At 33.8% G+C, this 22478-nt stretch overlaps 2 protein-coding genes across 2 annotated transcripts; one reads left to right on the forward strand and one right to left on the reverse strand.

Moving 5' to 3' along the window:
* Positions 1-462: 462 nt before the first annotated feature.
* Positions 463-7044, reverse strand: LOC146943370 (T-complex protein 11). The gene is made up of 11 exons (XM_085747842.1): positions 6514-7044; positions 6022-6146; positions 4760-5204; positions 4523-4638; positions 3535-4309; positions 2829-3263; positions 2507-2695; positions 2175-2402; positions 1541-1874; positions 1257-1440; positions 463-1158 (listed from the first exon to the last, which is right to left on the reverse strand). Exons 1-11 carry the CDS (start codon positions 6709-6711, stop codon positions 681-683), a joined length of 3507 nt encoding a protein of 1168 aa, XP_085603968.1. The 5' UTR covers positions 6712-7044; the 3' UTR covers positions 463-680.
* Positions 7045-16788: 9744 nt separating this feature from the next.
* Positions 16789-20657, forward strand: LOC146943371 (serine hydroxymethyltransferase 7-like). The gene is made up of 4 exons (XM_085741636.1): positions 16789-18124; positions 18969-19374; positions 19627-19728; positions 19829-20657. Exons 1-4 carry the CDS (start codon positions 17075-17077, stop codon positions 20050-20052), a joined length of 1782 nt encoding a protein of 593 aa, XP_085597762.1. The 5' UTR covers positions 16789-17074; the 3' UTR covers positions 20053-20657.
* Positions 20658-22478: the final 1821 nt, after the last annotated feature.

The following is a 22478-nucleotide window of genomic DNA, read 5'->3' on the forward strand; positions in this document are numbered from 1 at the left end:
AAAACGCTAAATATAATTATTCATGCATAACCTATTCCTAATTCTTCAATATTGTTATTTAATAAGAAAACAATGACCAGTGGAGTGATGTATATAAGAAAACATTTAGCCATTTTGAAAATAGTAATAAATATTCTGAGAATGATGTGAAAATTATGAATGAAGGTGAAGTATTTATAGAATGAATTTTGTAAAGTGTGTTACAGTTATTATAATTGCTCAATGTGTAAAATACTTCAGGTGTGTTCCACCAACTAAGCTTTAATAATTTCTCTGCTCATTATCAACCGTTGAATAATGAGGAAAAAATCATTAAAAAAAAGTCTAAGGTTGTGCAAAAGTAGTCCTAAAATGATTGTACAAATATCATATCTCATATATCATATCTCATATTTATGATAGATTGATTGAAATACATGAATAAATTGTATTTGCGTGCATATAAGAATGGGAGCATAAGCATTGTTTTGTATGATAAGATTAGAATCATATATTAGTAATTTAAACAACTTCAAATATCTATTTACATATTTGTTCATTACATCAAAAGCATTCTGCTAAAGACAACCATATCACTAAACTTTACAGGAACCTAAGATGAACAGCTTACAACTTTACACACTCCTATGCACATATATGTGTGTAATATTTTATTCATGTACTTTACAAATTTATAATGTTCATATGTTATCAGTTAAATATTTATACCATGGCCCGTGAACACCAACTGATATAGTGGCTGCCACAATCAAAACACGAGCAGCTTCCACTACACTTTCAGTCAGAGCACCAGCCCCAACTTTCAGTAGTGCCATTTCAGCTAATTTCCTCCCACTGGCCCCACTTCCCCCAAGCACAACTCCACGCAAAGCTGAATAGACAGCATTGAACACCCTCTCAAACACAGCATCCCCAGCTTGTAAGCTCTTCCCTAACATTCTGGCAGCAACTGCCTTTCGTGACTGAACCTTCCCTGCATCTTCACCGTCAACTGATGGCAGATTGCAAATTACTCCTACAATGTCTTCAATATCAGCATCTTCAACACGGTCTAAGAGCTCCAAGAGTTGTTCTGCACACTTGGACACTGCATTTTCCATATCTGCAGAGCTTGCTACTGCCTTTTCACTCATAATAATCTGACGGCAAATAAGAACGCTGCAATTCCCATAATTTCTAATTAAGCACCATCGCCAGAAGAGAGAAAAACAAAAGCATAACGACAGTGCCTTGACACAAATAATCATGCTATTTACCTTGTGGATATCACAATAATCTTCTGAATTTGAGCCTGGAGAGACCTCAGTCTGGCAAAGTTAAGAGATAAAGTTTCTGGTAGATCATCTTGGGTCAGACCAGATATTCCACTTACTAACTTCAGCAAACCAAGCCTCACAACAAGATCAATTGGTTCTCCTTTGCATTCTGGTTGCTGATCACCTGGTCAAATAAAGTACAGTCAGGTACCAAAATAAGTGTCTGCCTCAAAGTATGTAACAGAAAACTGAAGAATCAGAAAGTAAAGTTGTCAATAGAGAACCTTTAGTATTTGAACCATCAGGAGAAAAGACCATTGGACTGCCAGTACTTTTGAGCATAATATTTCCCCCAGTTCTGAGAGTAGTTGAAGGAAGCCCTTGGGATGAATTATCAGCCAATGCTGAGGAGGAATTCACATGTTCTTCCCATTCTTGGTCTTTAAAATTCCAATTAGAAGAAAGCCATCTAAGGGTCAAAGGAAGAGAGGTACTAGCATCAGATGGAGATCCATATTTGTTTGCAAAGGCATTCCTAAGGTAGTCCAGACCAGCAGGTCCCTTAAGCAAAGGCTCCATTAATCTTATGCGTGCTTTGCTTATATCTTTCTTAAGAATCTGTCAAGAATTCATCATATCACATAACATACAACCAGAGTAAAACAAATATAAGCAATAAGAGGTGCAGTTTACTCATTAAGGTTACAGCGTGTACAGTGCAACTATTTTGTGGCTAGCCAATCCTAAATATATGTAATACATCTAGCAGCTATATATGAAAGCATTGGTCAAAAGCATAACCCATATATAATAATTAAGTGAAAGGGAAAAAACATGAACATATTGATTAAACAAATTTTAATTGGAGATAAAATCAATTGAAGAGAACAAAAATAAAGGAATGGTAAGCAGACACACCTGAATCTGTTCAAGGACAAACTGCAAACCCTTAACCAAGGCTACAACACATGCATTGTTTGATTCATCTCTAGATTGGCATATTTCACTCAACTCGCATAGTAATGCCTTGTGTTTGGCCTTTATTATCTCCTCATTGGCTGGAGAAGAAAGCTTCTGCAAACTGACTAGTGAAAAGTCGAGAATTTTTCCAAGGTAATCGACATCCAGTTGACCTGATTTAAGCACCTTTAGATACACAGAGAGAGATATAATCAGAAATATAGAAATTATAGTGAGGTATATTTCAATGACGCATCGTAGCAGACTCGTGAAAAGAATACAACTGCTACCTGAGACAGAATATCTAAATCAATGGCTGCAATAATATCATCCTTCCAGCTTATTGGAGCCATCTCACAAATTTCATCCCTAACCTCTTCCATGAGTTGAATAATCTGGTCATAGTTGGGCTGATCCTGCTTAACAGATTCCATAACACTATCCCAAAAGGCCTTCTCCATTGTCTGTTTGATTTTACCCTGCCAGATTAAGAGTGAATGAGAATTCAAATTCAAAACATTTTGGCGGTAATGAAGGATTGACTCTATATTAAAAAAAATCTTAGACAGGGGGATAATATAACATCAAAGGCCTCGGGCAGAATCCTCTTACCTCAACGCTGTTTTGAATGTGATCAGAGACATCAAAGCCATCAGCAAAACTACGGTGATGCTCATGGAGAAATTCATTTACAAGAACCTCGTTTGGTGCTACAAACTTTTCAGAAGTAGTACTGAGCTGAGTATTTGAACTGGTAATAGGCGAAGAGAAGCTTGACTCTATGGGGGAAGTGTCACTTTCCTTAAAAAGGGAGCGAACCACTCGGCTTGTCTTATTGCTCTTATTTGAAATATTTCTTTCACTTGGGCTTGCAACAGTAGAAAGTGGAGTTGGGCTTGGGGTTTGGCTTGTCATTGGGCTTCCGCTATCCTTTACTCTTAAGGATCTAGATCTTGTTTCAGATAGAGCACTTTCCATGCGCTCAATCCCAGCATCTCCACTCAGGTGCATCACCTTTTCCCTCAAAAGTTTTTGATCTTCAGTGACCTGTATTATAAAACATTGAAAGAAGATAAAGCCAAAGCGTTCGCTCTTGCAATAAGAAAGCAGTTAAGGGAAGAAAACCCCTTATTGAAAGGGAAAAACATCAAAATAACTGTCCATACTTTTCAGAATTAAAATGTAAGCAAATTTTCTTAATTCTATCAATCTTACAGTCAGCTTTTGAGGTCATTGATGTTCCATGACATTACTTGAAAATTTCATCAATAACTACCATTGAAAAGGAAAACTCACAGCTATTGACATGGAAAATTACCTGATGCTGAATAGCTTTCATATCATGACTAATACCAACTCCTTCTGGAGTTAACTTGCAAGTTTGAATCATAGAAGCCTCAAGCTGGCAAGCTGCTCTAACCAAATCATCCTCCAAAGATCGAGCATCCTTAACCTTCCAGACCACAAAACAATTCAAATACGAGCACCATGCTTTATCAAAAGCAGCAAGCTGTGATCTGAAGGTACATCGCTTCACAGAAGCTGAGACAGATTCTTCATCAGAACTTTTTATTGGCCCCTCTTGTATAATCTTTATCAGCAGCTCAAACATTTTAACAAATTCTTGAGCAGACTTGGCCAAAGCAATTTCACGCTCGCCCATTGTACTGAAAACTGCATCTGGATGACCCAATATCATATAAGCACAAAGAACAACTCTCACTTGATACCTTGATAACCTAGATAAGCTATTGTTTAACTCCTTGACTGTATCTGATTTTTTTGCCGGGCTTCTTGTAGAACTTCTAGGAGTAGCCCTTTTCCTGGGGGAGGCAACCCGTTTAAGAAGGTGATCAATGTTATCCAAGCTAGTATAATAATTGGCAGGGACAACAGCTGTAAACACTCTGAGGCGGCTCTCAAACCGGTCCAGCAAAGTTTTCACAGTCTGAAGAGTAGAAGCTGATTCAATAAGAAGAGCAAACTGCTCAAATGGCAATGACTTGACAGATTTCTCGTTGATCCCCAGCACGGCATATGCCTTCATCAAGGTAAAGGTTGTTCTCTTCTGCCTCGAGAACCGCCTCCAGCACCTTAAAGAAGTATATTGTCAGAATAAGTCAAATAGTAATACACCTATTGCACTTCAGTTTTGCCTAATAGATGAACTAAAAAAATTGCAAAAATATTGCAAATAATATTAAGGCCTTCTCCAAAATGACTACAACTGAGTAAAGCAGTGAAATTAAGGCTTCCTAAACTAACAACAGAATATGCATATATATCAAGTTTTAAATGCAAAAAACCTTGCTAGTTTTCTGGAAAGATATTCTGCCTGCTTTGACATTGTAATCCAATTCTCGAACGCATAACCACGCAGTCTTCCTCTCTGCCTGATATATTCAGCTCTTTGTCTTTTTGCCTGCTCAATATAAAATTTGGAGACTTTGTTACAAAAAGCTCCACTAAGACCGCCATGTAACATGTGTAATTTTTGAAGCAATGAAAATGAATCCAAAAAAAAATAAAAAATAACACCATACTCTCTGTAATCGATCTTCCAACTCATCCTTCTTTTTCCTTCTCTCAATCTCACGCTGGTGAGATACAGACTTCGCCACATGTCTCGCCTGCAAGACTTTAGCGTGCACCCTCTTCTTCTCAGCTTCCAGCAACTGAAGTCGTTTTGATTCAGCGGCAGCTCGTTTTTGGTGAATTGCAGCACGTACACGCTCCTTATATTTGCTCTCTCGAGTCATTCTCCTCATCAATGACTGAGATGACCTTTCTCTAAGAGATGCCCTTCTTTGCCTGCGAGCCTTTAGGATAAGCATTCTATTAGCCTCAGCCTGCTGAACACGTGATTCCACTTTTGTCCCAAGCTTCACGCGCTCATTTGCATGGCGCATTTCAACTCCATTTTTAGCTGCTTGACGCAGTTGGTCCTGCCTAGCTAAGCGCATCTGGGCCTTCGTCAAAAGGCTCAACCTATCAAGAAAGCAGAAAATCATATCGATTGTAAAAAATGTAGCACAAGTCACATAAATGGAAGAAGAAAAACAAACAAGTCTTTCATACTTTGAGAATCAATGGAACAGATAAAGCATACAAAAAACAATCAGACACAAAGATAAGATCATGTTGTTAAATAACTGCAACTGAAAGAATTAAATTTTTCTATGATTGGATTATTGTATTTCAATTGATTAACCATCAAATTTCAGAAGTTTGTGATCAAGTTTATAAACATTATTTAAACTTCTCAAACAAAAGGATGTAAAACAAACAACTAGTACAAGCTGATAAATAAATGTAGAAGTTATTAGTTTTATCAAATAAACATAATTGACCAATGATAAAGAAAAGGACTGACAGTCAATTTCCATCCAGAACACCAAAAAATTACTATTTTATGATCAGATAAGAAACAGATAATGTCTCCCTAACTATGTTTTTTACCAAAGAAAAAAGTGCATTTGAATCCAAAAATAGGTCTAAAACTTGTCTCATAATTTGATACTTTCTTTAAAAGAATTCAAATGCAAACTTAGAGCACTTGTATGTACGACATAAACGTATATGCATTTAGTGCTTCTATTTAAATAGATGCAGAACCGGAGCACCGGACACTTCTGATGGAAAGTGTGTCCCATGTCCATGTCCTACACATGTCACTATCCGAGACCAACTATCCGATACCAACACATGTAATTACATTCAATTAATCCATTTTTTCAAATTTTTACTAGTGTCGATGTGTCTGTGTCAGTGCTTCATAAGAGCAAGACCAAAGCATGGAACCCACCTCTTCTGTTCAGCGGCTTGCAACTTCGCCTCTAATCGCTGACCAAGATCCTCATCCTGAGATGAACATCGTGAAGGACTTCTTGGCTTTGCACGTGCCTTGCTTGAAAGTTTCTCATAGTACTTCTGCACTCAATACAGGAAAACTTTCAGAAAAAAAATAAAAAAAAACTTAAAAAAGAAGAAAACAACATAAACAAAAAACAAAGAATTAATTTGCCTTAAAAGAGAAGAAACTATCAGAGCATACGCAAATGAAAAATAAAAATTAAATAAATATATAATCAAAAATAAAAAATTCTGAAATAAATAGAGACTAATCTCTAATTAGTAATTACTCTGTTTTGTGGTTGAAAATCAAAGTAATAATAACACGTGTAAACTATGTAATTAAGGAGAAAAGTTGAATATTGAAGGTGAAGTTCCGAAACTTTCTCACCAAACAAACGAAACACGCAAAGTTAATTTTTTTAGAAAGGAATCGTAAAAACACCTGTCTACGAATTTGAGCATGACGAAGTTTTTCTTCGATTTCTTCCACCGAACTCGGTGACTTACACTCCGTATCTAGAAGCCTTCGTCGGAGTCGTTTCGGTAATCTCACCGGCGATGACAGAGATTCATCATCTCCGATTGGAAATTCCATCACAATTCCGTTTTTACCCTCCGGTAATTCCACTCCCGCCGCCATAACAATTCAACGAAGTAACGATCGTAACAAACTCCGTAACGGTAGCAGATTCCGTAACGGAGCAACGACGGCGATGAAGAAATTCTACCGTACGAATGAAAAAATAATAATAATTGTAACGATGAAAAATATGAAAAATTGATGTGGTTGATGATTGATTTATATATAGAGAGAGAGAGAGATAAGAAGAAGAAGAAGAAATTAGAACGGTAGAAAAATTTGAATTGGAAGCGATTCAAAAGAGAAACGTTGCGACGAGTGAAACCAGCTTCGAGAGAGAGCTTTGTTGTTGTTTTTGAGTTTCTAGAGAGAGAAAGAGTTTTTTTATGAATTGAAAAAAGGTGAAGGACTTGTTTGGGTTTATAATAAACGAGTTTGGGTTTAGTTTATAATGCGTGTAATCACGTTTAATAATTAATTAATTATTTTGGAGAATTAAGAATGAATAAGGGTATTCGACACGTCAGCACGGACATCACAACGGCACTCTTTTAATTTTACGACTTTTGGACTTTAATACCCTCTACACTTTTTTTTTTACTACTCCGTCCCGCAATAGATGACCCATTATTTTTTTACTAATATACAAAGATAAATAATAACATATAAGATGTCGTTAGATTTGTCTCGATGAATATTTTCAAAATATCAAATTTTCATAATTTTTTTAATAAATTATTCAAAATATTTAAGCTCAAAATTATGCATTGACATGCGTAATAATGTCAATTGTGTCAAGTATTATGGGAGGGAGTACATTGTTAGCCATGTGGCCCCATCTCTATCCCCTCCCTTCTCGATTTGACATTACTTTTTCATTTTTTTCTTTTACAATTTGGAATTGGAATGTCATCTACTTTTACTCAAAAGTTCTGTTTCTATTTTTTTTATGTAATAAATATTTATCAAAATAATTTAGAAAGAATGACATTCATCTATGAAGGTGTACTTTAATGATAAAAGATTAGAACGTATGAGTTTAAGAAAGAGATTTAGAATTGATCCAAACTCTCCTAACTATTTTTCTCTCATATACATATGTGACGTAAGAAATTTTACATTATCGTTATGTTTGACATTTTCAACAAATCAAAAAAAAAAATTATTTTGAAAATGATAGATTCAACCCCTTAATATTTTAAAAATTGATTGTCTTTTTAGCATGATCTTTATTTTTATAGTTATATATATGATTAATAATAGTGTAAAATATTTTACACCATTGTAACGGAATTAAGCTATTTTAGAAGTTAAAAATTAAAAATGACATTATAATATAATTTAAATTGTACTTTGGATGAAAGGCAATTTATCTCTCGTATGATATACTTGTCATTCTTTTATACGCATTGGTGTACCAATTTTTTCCAAAACCAATAAATTGTGTTTGTATCATGAAAAATGTGTGGCAGATAAATGGGCGATGAAACTATTGGCAATGGCAGGTATATTTCCTTTTCCAAGCTCAAAATAAAGTCGTCTAGGCTCTAGCTAGGCTAGCTTACGAATAGGGTTTGCTGTGATTCCAATTCCAATTGGATGAATTGAAAATGTATATTCCATGCGTGTCCTTGAGGCACATGATAAAAAAACTCATTATAAAAATATACGTATCAAAAGTCGTACATTCAACTTTTTAAAAATTAAAATGTTATGTTTTCCAATGCAAAATTGCTTTTTTTAGATTCCTTAACATGTGCCCTTAGGGCACAAGTTAACATTACTCAAGAATTTAACACTCAACTCATTTGTTATGTATCCAAAAAATTCTTTTTTTCAGGAAAAACTTATTTTGATTTTGGGTTGAGTTGCGATATGTTAAGTACGAGTTAAATCTCGTATTGAATGAAATATTTGATGTTGAACAATATTTAATGAGATTACTCATAAATTTATTGATTTAAGGTATTGTGTGAAGATGTGTCTAACTTACTTGTGTCAATGTTATTAACTAAATGTAATGTCCAACTAACTTCCTCATGGCCTACACGGATATCAGAGTCTTGATTCGACTTGTTGGCGGTGCAAGAGAGATTTACGGTGTAGGATCATCTACACAGAGAGTCCCACACTTGACGGAGAAATGTCATGTGTGTGTTAAAATTCCACAATGAAAGAGTTGAGACCTACCATGATCTTGGTGAACTCTCGGATATCAACTCACTTAACATTTAGCATAAAAAATACTTCTTCCGTCCCATACATGACATTATTGACAGTTGCATAAGTGTTAATGTGCATCTTTGACATTCGATATCTTTAACTACGTAGTAGTAAAAATTATAAAAATTTGATATTTGAAAAATATTTATCGAGACAAATCCATTACCTAGCTAACATGGTCAATAATATTCTATTTTTTGCAATTACAGGTTTTGAATAGGTAAATTTTACTTGACATTTATTTAGTTTAAAATAAATTAAGATAAAAATATGACATTTCCTTGATTGATTGGATGAGTGTAGTATACCCAACTAAACTACAGATATTACACTGCGTTCCATTTTGTGGTAACTAGCAAATATTTGAGACAACATTTGACCATCGATATCCATTATCAAAAGCAAAGGTGTTACACCACTAAATCATGTGGCCACCTCATCTTTGCATGAATGAAACGAAACTACAAAGATAAGGGTGATGAGGACTTATAATTAATCACGATCAGTGCCTTCCTTTTGAGTAAGAGTGTTGTTCAACTTTATGCACAAACGCACGTCACAAGAAATTATGCTGTAGGGCATTATTTGATTGTCTAAAAAACTCAATAATATCAATTTTTATAGAAGTTCTTAAATATTTCAACTCTATCTTTTAAGAGCCATATGCCTTATTATTATTAAAGCTAAATTGAGTATTTGGTGGTTAACTATACTTTCATTTTCAAATAAATCAATTTTGTTAAATTTTTAAAAAAAGTTTTAACACTCATCACCTCATTTATCACCTTCATCACCAAACCCATAATTTTTTTTTAAAAATATATTATCATCTTCATCATCCAAAAACATAAAAACTCAATAAATCCAACAATTCAATTTAATCCTCAACGAACAATTTTATACATATATAAACCCGTGTTTATAAAAAAAAAAAAAAAAACAACTTATAACATAAACCCGTGTTTATAAAAAAAAAAATAACTTATAACATATACAAAAATAATAACTTATGCAAACTTCTATATAACCGCATGTGCTATAAGCGGTAAATTCCAAAGAGGCCCCATGTCCCCAATCACCAAAAAGATTATACTATTTATTACGATACGATGAAAATACTCGATATCTAGCTCTTTAATATTTTTTCTTTTTAAGAAGCTAAGTCTTTCATATTTATTTCTCCATTTCTTTATACTTCATACCAATCAACGTGAAACACGAATAAGTAGTCACACTTGCACAATACAGTGGTCCATATTAAATAGAGTCTACTATGGCTCCCATTTTCAACTTGAAAATAACCTTCTCCTTTTTCAAACCTTATCACTGCCATTGAATTCATTCACTACTTAATCTGGTCTTTTCTATTCAAGTTGCATTTGACTTTACTTGTTACTTGTTGAAAATGTGGTACTTATGGTCCACCAACATAATAGGGGTAATATTGGCAATGAAAATAATGGCAAGGATATCATCGTAGTTTAACAGAACTCATTGCTTTTGCTTTGAAGGAGTTTCTTCCTTTATTCTGGAGGACACGAACAAAAGATGTGAAGTTTTCTTCTACTCTGCCACGTGTACATAGATCTAACTGTACGTTCTACTATCTTACAATTATTATTATTACGACTTACGAGTACACGAGTCTACAACATTCGAGGAAGTAGGTAACTTATGTGGCATATGGGATGGGATGCATGGGTCTGTGGTGGTCCATGTAATAAACAGATAATTATTCTTTCCAATGTTCAATTTTTTGAAAAATCAATTATATTTATACAATTATCTTCGTCACAACATTTTTTTTCTTTATCTTTTGAAACAAGAATAATCAAGAGAGAGTAACAACAAATGTGAATATGAGATATGTTACAAAACTATTATATAAATATCATTTTTTTAATTATCATTTATGTTTTTTTCGAAAAAACCAAACTACCACGTCCAAATTGAAATTGAGAAGAATTGAAAAAACTAAACTAGTTCATCCAAAATGAATCGGGAAGAATTGAACATGAATACTTAAAGAGGAACATACTATTATTTATCTCAATTTTAATGCATTGTTAATTCTTTTGAGTGACAAATCTTAATATATTAATTATTATTTTAATATTTTCTCCTTTGTCGAAATTCAAATTCTTTACCTTAACTTCTTTACACCTTTAATCATATAGCCCAACCAACCAAATTATCTATCCCCAAAATAAAATCGTTGATTTTTAATATAACTGAGAATCAATCACAAATTGTCTTTAATAAACGATTTTAAATATTTTTAATGACGAAGTAAATATAAAATTATTTGATGGTGTAAATATATAGATCAATTAAATGTATTCCTTTATAAATACTAATAATTAGAAGGGTTAAATATGTTTTGGTCCCTATTAATATACTGATTTTTCGTTTTAGTCCCTCTAAAATTTTCCTTCAATTTTTAGTCACTTTAAAATTTTCAATCACTACTTTTGGTCCATGTTTTTAAGTTAATTTTTATATATTTTAATGAAATTGTGCAGAAATGTGTAGAATATTATAAAAAAATATTCCCAAAAAAAAATTAGAACTTTTTAACAAAACACAAATTAAATATGAATTTTTAACCGTAAAAAATATAGAAATTCATATTAAATTCATGTTTTATTAAAAAATTATAATTTTTTTTATGAGAGATTCTCGTAATATTATGAAATATTCTACAAAATTTTATTCAAAAATATGAATTCTACGTACAAGTTCACTTTAAAGGAGGGACCAAAAATGAAGATGGAAAATTTTTTAGGGACCAAAAGCTGAAGAAATTTTTTAGAGTGACTAAAACGAAAAGTTGACATATTTATAGAAATCAAAAATATATTTAACCATAATTAAAAAAAATACTGATAAGTATCAGTAGAGTGTTGCTTGGAAACCAAAAGAATTAATTTTTGAATTAAAAATCATATATTTATAACTAGGACAAATATTTGATTTATGACAGAGGCAGAGCCAGGGAGTGCAATGGCCTCACCAAAGTTTAATTTTTCTTCTACTTTTAATAGGTATAGGTACACATTTTTAACAAAATGTTATGTTATACAAATCATGTCTTTACACTTTGACTCATATTTTTTGTATTTTTTAAACAAAAAATGCAATGAACACATTGTAAAATTTAAGTATCGAACCATGATTATAGGAGCAACATAAAACAAACAAACCACTTCAGTACAACTTTAATTGTAATTATTTTTGTCACAATACATGTTTATCTCTTAAAAATATGGTCCCTCTGTAAAAAAATTCTTTGCTCCGCCACTGAATTTTATGGTACGTCTAAAACAAATATTTTCTCTTACAAACTTCTTAGATTAATGCCCTTAAAACATATAACATGACTTTGTACCAAAAAAATAAACAACATGATTGTAATGATTAAAAAAAATATTATTTTAAAAATAATTTAACAAAAAAATATTTATACGACTATTTTAAAACAACTCTTTTAATACTTTCATGGTGTTCTTATTTTGGCCGTCTTTCTATTTCTATTGTTTTTTTTTAAAAAAAAAGTAATATCATTCCAAAAATTGTCAAAAGTAAATACGAAAAGCGTGAGATTATCTCTAAAAACACGTGCTGCGGAAGACACTGCTGTTATTTTCAACCATAAAATAAAACCCGCTGGGCTTGGGCCCCGCAATTCAGGGGCAGCTAATGTTCTCTCATACGTGGCAACTATATGATTAAAAAATGCACGTGGTTGATGATTAAAAAACAAAAGTAAACACGACATCATAAAAAAAAATCATTTTAGTAAGTTTTTTTTTAACAAGAAATCACTTAAGTAGTTAGTTGTAAAATCGTTCGAGGGTGTTTAAAAGATTTTTCGATAGATATTACAAAAAAAGAAAACAAAAGAAAAAGTTAGTGTATGAGGACGTGGGGAACAAATATACTAATTTCAGCTGAGATATGCGGTATGTTCATGTTTGGTCGATGACAAAATAAGATTAGTCATATGTCCAAAACAACATTAAATTTTGATGCTGCCTGGTTGGTGGAACTCAAGTTTGATGCATGATCTGAGTTTTTGTTTTAAATTTTGTGTAGAACACCCACGATCACGTACCAACATTCGATAAACTTACCCGTATGAGTATGCTGAGTCAACATTCTATTTCAATTTTCAACCAACCAATTTTATAACCAGAAAACAAAATTTTTAAATATAAATTAAATAATGCATTCCTATTAGTAGTATTGGTTTATCTTTTTTCTCACAAAATAAATTATGGATAAGATATAGACGGGTAGATTAAGAGAGTTTGATGATGATAGATCATATATCAACGTGATATTAGTAATTCAGTGATAGTTAGGTTTAACATAATCACCATGGATCAAACTCAATGCTCAAGGAATATGTTAAAGGAATGGAAGGGAGATAATTTATTTTAAAGTGAGATAATTGTTTTATGTTTTTAGATAGACGAAATGATAATAGAAAGTGATAGAGTTGGAGTTTGAATCACGGTTATATTGTTGGTAGAAAATATTTTTCTATAAAAGATTTTTTTATTTATAAAATAACATATATATAATTAGTATTTATAATTACAGAAGACAAAATGTTTACTGCAATAAAAAGTTTTTTTTTTAAAAATCTAGAGAAATATTAAAAAAGAAGAAAAAGGGGTACAAAGAAAATTTGGGAGAAATAACGCCTGAATCCAATGTCTAATCCAGAACTAACACGATAGAGGGCAAACAACTATCAAGTTTACCCAACATTCATTAAAAATTGACACAACAAATTAACGAAAATTGGTTCTACCGAAAAATACCTTAACAAAAATTGGAACATCACACATGCAATGCAATGCAACTGTGCAAACATTTTATAAAAGTGCAGAAAACGGGAAATTGGTCAAATTTATTGGTATAATAATGCGAGTTTTTTTATTCCTTCCAATTGTGGGAGGAAAGAATGTTCGTGGGTCGCACGTGTTAATTCTTTCATTCTTGTTGTTTGCTGCAACTTATGGAATGATTATTAGAATTACACTTTGACCTCAAACCAACAATGTGTTGCGATGCTTTAAATAAGAGTGTTGTCATGGAGATAATTCATATGAAATAAAGTGATGTGTACGACAATTTTATTATGTCTTGTGTTTGATGTGAACTTTGATAAAAACATTAAATATCATTGTTCATAGATAGCTCAAATAATAAAAATATTGAAAATATTAGAGTAATCGTGTAACCAAAAAAAGAAATTGTTAGAGTAATCGGAGTTCAAATTCTAACGCAACCAAACCAAACATTGAAAAGAAGAAAAGTTATCAAAACTTGTTTGTTCATATAGGCCAACTTGCTAAATCCTCAAAATCCTAAGGTTCGTGTCTTAAAATTTCTACCTGAAAATTGTCAAGACCATTTTAGTCCGGGGTGTGGTTATCATGCATAAGCCATAACTTATGCACCATGCATAAGTCCTGCATAAGTTCAGCCTATTAACACCTAGCCCAACAAAATTGCTTTCTACACCCCAGAATATTGCTCAAAATATTGTAAATATTGCTCTCTTGAATAGATCATGGTATGGATGATCTATCTGAGCTTCATTTGAAATACGATTCACAACTACAGTACCTCATATACATTGAACATATTGATTCTCAAGTACCAAGTGTACATGTATTCTCCAAGTTAGCTGAACTATATCTGGAGGGAATGGAAAATTTAAAAGAATTATGCAATGGTCCCATCTCATTTGACTCTATGAACAATTTAGAGGAGCTAACCATCAAGTGTTGTCAAAATTTACAAAGGTTGTTCAAAAGCAGCCTAAATCTTTTCAATCTGAAGAACGTGACGCTAAAATCATGTCCAATGTTGGTTTATGCTTTTAACTTGTCCACTTCTGTTGGAGAGTTTGGAAATAATTGATTGCGAGAAATTGGAAATCATAATTACATATGATACAAATGAAGAAGTAGTCCATGGTGATAATGATAACAAGAATTGCAGCTCAATGTTTCCAAGGCTGAATGATCATTAACACCTAGCCATAACTTTTGGTTTTGGTTTAGCACAAAATATTGCTCTCTTGAATATTGTAAATTATGCCGGAATCTTCAATCTCATCATCGTCATCATCACTGTACCGGAATGCCAAAACCATTTTGCTGTGGAAATGGTTTTTGCGAGTTGTACTCCAAAACCATTTTGTTGTGGAAATGGTTTCCAGAATCTTCAATCTCATCATCAACACTATCGTTCATCATCATCACCGTCATCATCACTGTACCGGAATGCCAAAACCATTTTGCTGTGGAAATGGTTTCTGTGAGTTGGACTCCAAAACCATTTTGCTGTGGAAATGGTTTATGTGAGTTGTACTCCAAAACCATTAGATGTACTTAATGGTTTTCTTTGATCGGTCTCCTCTCTTCTCTCAACTTCGCCTTCTTAAAAAAAATCTTTCCAGAAACACAATTCAAACCCTCTCTCATACCAAAAAACGGATCAAACTCATTCGAAAATTCTCAAGAACATTCAAACAATGTTCATGAGCAATTTTTCCAGAAAATCATAAACTCACATAACACCACAAAAATCATCGTTACAATCCACACAAGCACAAATCAAAACACACAAACTCAAATCGTTCATCAATTCAAAGCCGAATTTCAAATCTACGTTTTGCAAAATCGGACAGCAACAACATACTCACCAAAACCACAAATCGGCGTTCAAACGATATCAAACCAGTTCAAATCTCCTTCCAAATCGTGAAGCATCGTAGATCCGAAACTCGAATCTCAACAACAACAAACCGTTTTCAGAGAACATAGAAAGATTTGAAACAGGGATGAGAAAAGGTTTCTAAAGATGTAAAAAGATTAAGTTTAAGATTCCGGCGCGGTGGTTCCGTCACCGGAAATTCAACCGTCGCCGGAATCTTCATGTTTATTAACCGGTTTTCTGGAAAAAAATTGAGAAAGATGAAGTTTGAGAGAAAGGAGAGGGTAACATGTTTGTTAGAGAGAGAAGAATGAGATGTTATGACTTCCTCCCTTCACGTGCATGCTTAATGGGGTCCAGCAGATCTGGAACGTTAAACAAATTTGACGGTTGTGGTGTCCTTATGCATGGTGCATAAGGAAATCACTTATGCACCATAACTTCAGCCTAAAATAAAAACGAAACCCTAAAAAATAAAAACGAAAGGAAATAACTAACTTATTTTTATTTTTTTATACATATGTTCAATCAAATCATACTATGATACATTTTTTTTAATTCGTTCTTAAAATATCTCTGTAAATACTTAGTATAAACACCAAAGTAGATAACTAACTTTATAAACCTTTTTATTTATGAAGATCTTTTTTTTTTGACAACATTTATAAAGATCTTTATAAATACTTATTAGGTGTAATTTTTTTTTCTCAGATAGCCTAGTGGCTAGTGAATAAGCGGGGTGTCCGAGGTTCGAACCCCGGTCATTGCATATAACAATGCATGTCCCTGCTAACTGAGCTATGCTCATGGGAACATATTAGATGTAATTTTATTTGATCGATATATGTGGGGAAACGTTTTACATTTGTGCATAGAAGCTTCTCTCATGCTAATAAATGTTGACTCGATTGGTAATAAGTTGACTCATTCATAAAATTACTAGCTCTGCTAAGACTGACTGATTCAAATCTGCATTGACCTTAGTAAACCTCATAATCCAAGCCGCTCAAACTTTTACTCAATGTATATCATTAAATATATATATATTTTTTTTGACTAAATCATTAAATAAATTTCTTAATTTTGTACAAATATATTTTTACCAAATTTTTGTACAAATACCTTGAACTAAAGCAAAATATGAATTGTTAAAAAGAAAAAGAAATAAAGGAAATATTCATGTACCACATCATCACACACCAAAATAGTACAGCAAAGCATCATCTGCGCGTCCTGTCCAGGTGCATCCCCCAACACAGCAACCCTTCTCTTCTTCAAACTCAATTCTTCGATTTAGGGTTAGGGTTTCTTCTTCCCCAATTCTTCAAAATCTCAATGACCGATTCTTCCATATTCAACAACCGCAAAATCTCTTATCCCTTCCACTGTTGTTCTTGTTGTTGTTGTTGTTGTTGTTGTTCATAATCTTCATAAGCACAACCCTATTTCATCCTGTCTGTGTTTGATGGATCTATCACACCATCAATCCAATCTATCTCTCAGTTTCTCATCTTCTCACGCTTCTCCTCCGCGCCGTCCACCGATTCCCGACGACTCCATCGCCCTCCACCTCGAATCCAGCTTCCGCGATCCATCAAACCCTGTCCCCACCGTTCCCCTTCAGCTCATGGAACCACAAACAGAGAAAGAAAACGGTAACGCTATCGATATCGAATCCAACAACGATGAAGATGATAGAGAAGTTGAAGAATTTCGTATTCTAGGTCATTCAATGTGTATCAAAAGACGAAGAGATTCCGAATCCTCTACAATCACAACCAAGAGAGCTTCCGTAGAATCCGATCGAGGTGATCGTCCACTTGATCTCGAGTCACGAAAAGCCGCGGTTCGATCGTGGGGTGATCAACCCTTACAGGTAGCGGATCCTGCTATATACGAGATTATAGAAAAAGAGAAAAAGCGTCAATTCAAAGGGATTGAATTGATAGCTTCTGAGAATTTTGTTTGTAGGGCTGTGATGGAAGCACTTGGAAGCCATTTAACGAATAAATACTCTGAAGGAATGCCTGGTGCACGTTACTATGGTGGAAATCAATATATAGATGAAATTGAAACCCTTTGCTGCGAGCGTGCTTTGGCTGCGTTTAATCTTGATCCTAAGTGTTGGGGTGTGAATGTGCAGCCATATTCCTGTACTTCGGCTAATTTTGCTGTGTATACTGGATTGCTGTCGCCGGGGGATAGAATTATGGGGTTGGATACTCCTTCCGGAGGGAATACTAGTCATGGATATTATACTCCGAATGGGAAGAAAGTTTCTGGGGCTTCAATATTCTTTGAGAGTTTAGCTTATAAGATTAATCCTCAATCGGGTTTTATTGATTATGATAAGCTTGAAGAAAGGGCACTTGATTTTCGTCCTAAGATACTTATTTGTGGTGGGAGTTCTTATCCTCGAGAATGGGATTATGCTAAGTTTAGACATGTTGCAGATAAATGTGGAGCTGTGTTATTGTGTGACATGGCTCAGATTAGTGGGCTAATTGCAGCCAAGGTGTGAAACATTTTCCTTACAATATTTGTGGAGTTAGAATTTCTTACTGTTTCTAGTTAACTTTGAAAGTTTAGTAGGGCTTGTGTCGGTGTTCCTTCATTGTTGTTATTGATTGCACTTAGTCAACGAGTTGGGCAATTATAGGATTTTTTTTTATTATTACGATATGATATGATTCTTTACCATTCCATCCTAAGCAACAAAGTTCATCTATGACTTAGCACATATTTTGAATTAGTCCCTAAAATTGAATTTTATCGATCACATTTGTAGTAGGCCTTTTCGATCCGTCAATTTAGTCCTTGAAATTGTTCTTTAGGGACAATGTAATCGAGAATTTTTTAAATTATGGGACCATTTTATAATTTCGTTAACTTCAAAGACTAAATTGTCAACACCATACAATTTCCAGAACTATATTGGTGATTCATTCTTTTTAAAATTCACACCTGTTTAATCTTTTATGTTTTACCAATACACATGCTGATATAGATTTCAGTTTGACTTAATGGCAGAGTCCCTTTATTGTGGTTAATGGTGTGGGTCATGGACTATGAGAATTCTGCTTAGTGTCAGAGACTCGATATCACTATCTGGATCCCATAGTGGTCTACTAGTTTTAATAAAATTTTCTGCTAATCTGAATACTGTTTTGTCCATATTGACTTTAATGCCTTATACACTTTCAAGTTAATCCTAGTTGGTCATTTTCTGTAATTTCTGGATGGGTGGTTTAAGCCCATTATTGCCCTTTGCACAAATATCTAATAAATTGTGTACTTTTAATATGAAGATATAGATACTTGTTGTTTTCTTTAACAGTATGGTTTTCTGGTCCTTGCAGGAGTGTGTGAACCCTTTTGATTATTGTGATGTTGTTACATCGACAACTCACAAGAGTCTTCGAGGTCCAAGGGGTGGTATAATTTTTTATCGGAAGGGAACAAAACCAAGGAAGAGAGGGATACTTCTTACTCAGGGACATGAAAGTGATCAATATGACTTTGAAGAAAAGATAAACTTTGCTGTTTTCCCATCATTGCAAGGCGGACCTCATAATAACCATATTGCCGCCCTTGCTATTGCATTAAAACAAGTGGCCACTCCTGAGTATAAGGCATACATGCAGCAGGTGAAGAAGAATGCTCAAGCTTTAGCATCTGCTCTGTTGAGAAGAAAATGCCGCTTGGTAACTGGGGGTACAGACAACCATTTATTACTTTGGGATTTAAGGCCCCTGGGGTTGACAGGTATTATATGATCGTGTGATATTTTGACTATATAAGTCCGATTGCATCTTTGTTTGTTAAGCGCTAATATGTCAACTAGACTCATTTAGGTCGCATGTTTTCTGCACTTTGCATTGACTTTGGGTTTGATAGCTACTTTTGTGATCACAAATTATGCTGTAATCATATGGTTCAAGCTGGACCATTAGTGACATTTCGTTCTTATGTTTTTGTATACGGTAACAACAATACCTTATTTTTTTTGGTGTGCAGGTAAATTTTACGAGAAGGTCTGTGAGGCATGTCATATTACTTTGAATAAAATTGCTATTTTTGGTGACAATGGAATTATAATTCCTGGAGGAGTAAGGATAGGTAAGCAATAATTTTATATGCTTGAATCTTTATGTTTTGTATGCTCAAGATATTTGATTGACAGTGCATTCTTATGAGATTTTTATGTTGTATCACCAAGGTACCCCCGCCATGACTTCAAGAGGGTGTTTGGAGGCCGATTTTGAGACGATGGCTGATTTTCTCTTTAGAGCTGCACAAATTGCAAACATGCTGCAGAGGGAGCATGGGAAATTGCAGAAGACTATTTCGAAGGTACTTGAGAGCAATAGGGACATTCTTGAGCTCCGGGTACGGGTTGAAGCTTTTGCAACACAGTTTGCTTTGCCGGGTTTTGACATTTGAACATAATGCAACTGGTGTGTTGCATTATTGATTAAATATGCTACACCAGTGGGCTGTAGTGCCTACTTGTCACAAAAACCAGTCATCTTGATGTGCATAGATTTTGTGGAGATTCTCTCCTCTTTTTGTTATACACAGTTGTCAGGTTTTTGCATGTTGCTCTGCTGTACAATGTGGTTCAAATTTCAAAATAGTACATAAGCCATTGAGGTAGGTTTCTTTTGGTAATCAAGCATCCTGTTCCTGCCTTGATGGAGGGTGCACCATTAATGCAGCAAGTTGGCCATTACAGGGATTGGAACAGAGATTCTTGATCAACCAATCTGAGTACAGAATTATTCTGAGGAATCTGCAGAAAATAATTAGTCTGATAAAGGTTAGTCACCTTGAATTCTTTTACCTGCTGTTTGACGGTGAAAGCAATGGTAATCCTGTTTTTTATTGCTACATGTTACCCGTTTTTGATATGATAGTTGTACTTTTTTTTTTCAGCAGCAATACAGTGCCGATTTTATTGTTAAATATACAGGTTAATGTGATAAGTAAGTGATCGCATTGTACCTTTGTATAAGATTTGAATTATCAATTATTTTCTAAAAAACAAAGCATGATGATTCTTTTATAGCTTGTAATGTAAACATTTTTCAGAAGCTCTTTTGAGTTCACTCAACTGCTGTTTGTGCGGCATTTTTGATTGATTTGTAGTTTTATACTAGGAGATTGATGTATTTTGGGTCATTGAAGGGCAGTTGTTAGGTTCATATATTTATTAAATTAGATACTTTGCCACATTTGCTAATTTTTTTGAGAGATTGGTGGATTTTGCAAATGGTTGGAGATCTTGTCTTGAATTAGTCTTCTTGTAAACGTGGTAATACTGAGACTATCTAATCGGTCTGATCTTTCACTATACCCCCCTTCATGACCTAAGTTGTCCTAAAATAATCTTAGAATCTCACCTGTAAATATTTGGTTTGATGGGAGTGTTGAAGGAAGTATGAGATGATTATATGTGTATATGTATACGTTCAATGTAATAAACATGAGCATATTCAACTATTTTAAATGAATATAATCCCCATAATATTTTATGATATTGTGAAACTTATTAGAAATTATTCATATTTCTTCACAACCCATTCATAGCATGGTTGTATGGTCATGCTTTGGTGGTTTGACATACGTGAAATATCAGTGATTAGGACTTGGTAATGCATGTTTATGGGGTGTAATAAACTTAAGGGAAATGCTAACAAGTGCCCTTGGGGCATTGTTTAAACAATCAATAGTACTAGTAACTTTTGCATAGAAATATGTGTGATTGTTACTTTTTCATATGTTTGACTTATGTTTTCAAGAGAATATTTCTATTCATGGTTTTTTTAAACAATGCCCTTTGGGCATTTGTTAGCAAGACCCCTTAATGGAGACGAGGAAAAGAGGTGAACAATACAAATAATGACTAATTGAGTTTCTTTCGACGTGTTAACTGGTAATTGTTCTTAACTGGTAATTGTTCGACTCTTGTTTCCTTCACATCTTTGTGCACAATTAACCATCAGATTTGAAGCAGTGAGTAGGAATAACACCATTTAAAGTGACATTAAGATTCAAATCTTATGCAATATAAATTAGCAGGAGTAGTGATTTGAAAATTTTTGCTGCTGCATTCTCAAGTTCACAGGAGCTGTATAAACATATGACCTAAGAAAACATTGAAAATATAGGATAAAATATTATTTTGGACATGTCGGACTCTTTTAATTCGTTTTATTGTATTAGAAACTCCTCAAACTCCCCTAGAGTCTCCGCAAATAAAATGACTAACAAATTGATGACAACTACCAAGAAATAGACATGAAAGAGAATTATGGTTTTGCAAAGTGATCTGAACATTTGTTTGGTTCTTTGAAAGCAGGCCTAAGGATAATATCGACCCAATATCTCTTACAAAGGCATGTCAACAATGAAATGAGAAGAATTCTAAAACGAATGTTGGTTGCCCCCAGGTTGCTCAACCTCAGAAAATGGCCATCGGAACTTAGGTTCCGAGATATTTTAGTAGTTATGTTCTTATATGTTTCATTTCATCCATCGGAAACCAACTTATGATAAATGGATATTCCAGCAAATTTGGGAGGGCTTAACAGCAATTATCGAATTCTCATTGCACTAGTTTTTTGCTACTTGGAAGTCAATTCCAAGATTAGTTTTTTGATTGAAAGAATTAGTGCCAAGGTGAGGCTACATGCAACTGATTCCTAAACTGCCTCTAAAACCTCAAACGAAATCGCATGTTATCCTATGATGCCTTGTGAATTTTATTTTTTTAAGAAGAAAAATCTAAAAGTAAATTATCTAAATAAATACACATCAACACTTGTGTCTACCAATTTGATATAATGCGTTTGTGAATGGTGTATCTA

Source organism: Medicago sativa, chromosome 2 (assembly GCF_051527215.1).
Source record: "Medicago sativa cultivar Bolivia chromosome 2, Bolivia_mono, whole genome shotgun sequence".
NCBI classification, from domain to species: domain Eukaryota; kingdom Viridiplantae; phylum Streptophyta; class Magnoliopsida; order Fabales; family Fabaceae; genus Medicago; species Medicago sativa.